Source organism: Primulina tabacum, chromosome 1, assembly GCF_025594145.1.
Source record: "Primulina tabacum isolate GXHZ01 chromosome 1, ASM2559414v2, whole genome shotgun sequence".
Classification (NCBI taxonomy): domain Eukaryota; kingdom Viridiplantae; phylum Streptophyta; class Magnoliopsida; order Lamiales; family Gesneriaceae; genus Primulina; species Primulina tabacum.
This window is the reverse complement of record NC_134550.1, coordinates 35364488-35367193: the sequence shown is the minus strand read 5'-3', so window position 1 is coordinate 35367193 and position 2706 is coordinate 35364488. Positions and strand designations below refer to the sequence as shown.

The 2706-nt window shown below is 31.2% G+C and overlaps 1 protein-coding gene across 1 annotated transcript; it reads right to left on the bottom strand.

The window, feature by feature from the left end:
* Window positions 1-813: 813 nt before the first annotated feature.
* Window positions 814-1389, bottom strand: LOC142518802 (uncharacterized). Its single transcript, XM_075621620.1, has one exon. It carries the CDS (start codon window positions 1162-1164, stop codon window positions 967-969), a length of 198 nt encoding a protein of 65 aa, XP_075477735.1. The 5' UTR covers window positions 1165-1389; the 3' UTR covers window positions 814-966.
* Between the last annotated feature and the right edge of the window lie 1317 nt (window positions 1390-2706).

Genomic DNA, 2706 nt, shown 5'->3' with positions numbered 1-2706 from the left:
AATTGAATCCGCGACGGTTTTTGACAACCGTCGCTAAAATTGAATCAGCAACGGTTTAGTAATCGTCGCTAAAATGGGATCAGCGACGGTTTTTATCAGCGCCGGTTGTTTAAAAACCGTAACCGTCGCGAATAATTTTAGCGACGTTTTGTTTATATATTCCGTCGCTAAATATTCCGTCGACGGACATGGCTCCACGTGTGCAGCGTCCACGCTTACGAAGCACGGACGCTGCTTCACGTGGTGGTAGTTTTGCAAACCTTTTTTTTTAAATTAATTTTAAAAATCAAATTATTTTAAAAAAAAACCGTAAAACGACACATTTTATTGTAAAATTTAGTTTTCTAATTTTTTTTTTAATATATGTGAAAACATAATTAACCCAAAATGCATGAGACGGTGACTTTTTTCGCTAAAAATAAATAACTTCTAATGGAATTATTAACTTTTAAAATTTTGAAATTAAAGTCATAATTAAATTAAGGGACCAATAATATTTTGTGCCTAAATATAATATAAATTTACCAATGGTTTGAAATTATCAAAGACTGATATTTTTAGAAATATTATGGGAAACATAAACTTAGATTAAAGTTAGTTACTATAAATTTTTGTGATGAAATTTATCTATGAATAGACAGACATTAACAAGTAAATTAAATGATTTTTCGTATATCATCTTGTTTTGAACGATAATAATAAATTTCAAAATAAATATATATATCAAATATAAATTAAAAGAATAATGAATTAAAGTTTAATTTATTAATTTCAAAGGAGATGACTAGAAACCGAGAATCCGCCACTTTCACGAAATCTAAATTCTTGCACACTTTTCTATTACAGTATGTTATTCGAATTTACCAGTTTGTACACGGTGAAATTTCCGCAGAAAACCATATGTATAATCTACACATACATATAGATCATGGCACAGAAGATAAGCAGGCAATAAAATTAAAATTATCAAGCGAAGTAAGAAGGCTTGCCGGGGCGATCGGCGGATTTGAGGGTTTTCTCAATGATCTTCCGAGCTTTCCGGCTTCGGATCTCGACCTTAACGCTCGCGCTCTTGTCCATCTTTACATAAGGCTTCTTCAATTTCTTCAACGATCGGACCTTGGACTTTATAGATTCCACCAGATTCTCCAGCTGAATCGCCATTTTCCCGAGTCTATAGGCTCTACTGTGTTTACACCAACAAATGAAAGGTTGGTTTGATTTATTCTTTATATTTTTTTATCAGTCTTTTTAGTTAGTAATTTTGATTAATTTTGGGTTGAGAATTCATTAAATGTAGGGGATATTGCGGACGAAAAGGCGACGGATCTCGGCGGAGGAAGTGGGGTGTGCCCGGCCGAGAAGTTGACACTTGCATGAATTATAGCAGTCTTAACGGTCTTTGTTGTCTATCGAATGGACTCTAAAACTATTGACAAATAACTCCGAAAATTGTAATTTTTGTCATTGAAAGATGATAATATAAAAGGAGATGTTAAAAAACAAATATACAAAATTAAAATTATAAATTTTCCTCGAACATGTATGTAAAAGTTTGACTTGTACAAAAAAAATAGGTCTTTTGTGACTGTTTGACAAATTTATGTCCGTGAGATAGATCAAGTCGGTTAATACATGTTGCAAATTAATAATTCTCACAAAATAATAATTTTTTATGGCTCATAGCATCTGTAATCACAAAATTGATTCATAAAATGATCTCATAAAAATTTTGCTAGTCTACATATAGATAAATACATTGTTTAAATATAGCATAATTAATACCCATTGACATTGTAACTAACACGCAACCAAGTTACGTGGAAGAACCAATATGGTCAATTATAATTATTTTGAACATAAAACATTTGATTTCCAAACATATATAATTCTAAAACGGTGAAACGTGATATTAATTACATAAGCCCGATTTAAAAAATATTTAAGCTTTAAGTTTCATGCCCCTATACTCAAAATCACAGATTCAGTAGCAATTCCAGCAGATGAAATCCAAAATTTAAGGGGGTGGTAGTGGTAGGAGGAGGAGATGCGGCAGATGCCACTCTGACATGGATAATATGGAGGTTTAAAAAACACAAGATTCAGTACATGCACTTTAAACAAAATCATGAAACAATCATTCTCCTAAATTTCACCAAACCAAACACCCTATAACAAATTATTTTATAAATAATAATAATTGTAAGGTCCAAAATTAAGACGACGTAATTCGACTGCATGCGAATCTAGAAAATAAGAAAAAATGAGTAATTAATTGATTTTAATTGCTAATTAATTGTGTGACATATTTGTTTATATGCTAAAGGAGATCTTTATTGTCATCATGCATAAAATGGTATTTTAGGAATATTCAAGCGCCGATCGAGGAACGGAGACCGAGGGCTGAAGAAAATGTAAAATATTTTTATTAAATAATTATTTTTAATTATTTGAAAATAAGGTTGATGCTTTTTAGTATTTTTGAAAATAAAGGGTTTTGAGGTGATTTTATACGCCGGGACGTAAATTTTATCGGTGTTGGTTCTTCAACTAAAATACGAACTTTTTGGCAACCCGGCTAATAAATTCACATGTTTAATTAATCAAAACTTTGGTTAAAATTTTATTAATCCTGATTAAAGCTAATGGGCTTGAATTTTGTGGCTTAATAGGCCTAAAGCCTACTTAGTTAATGAATTAGTATTT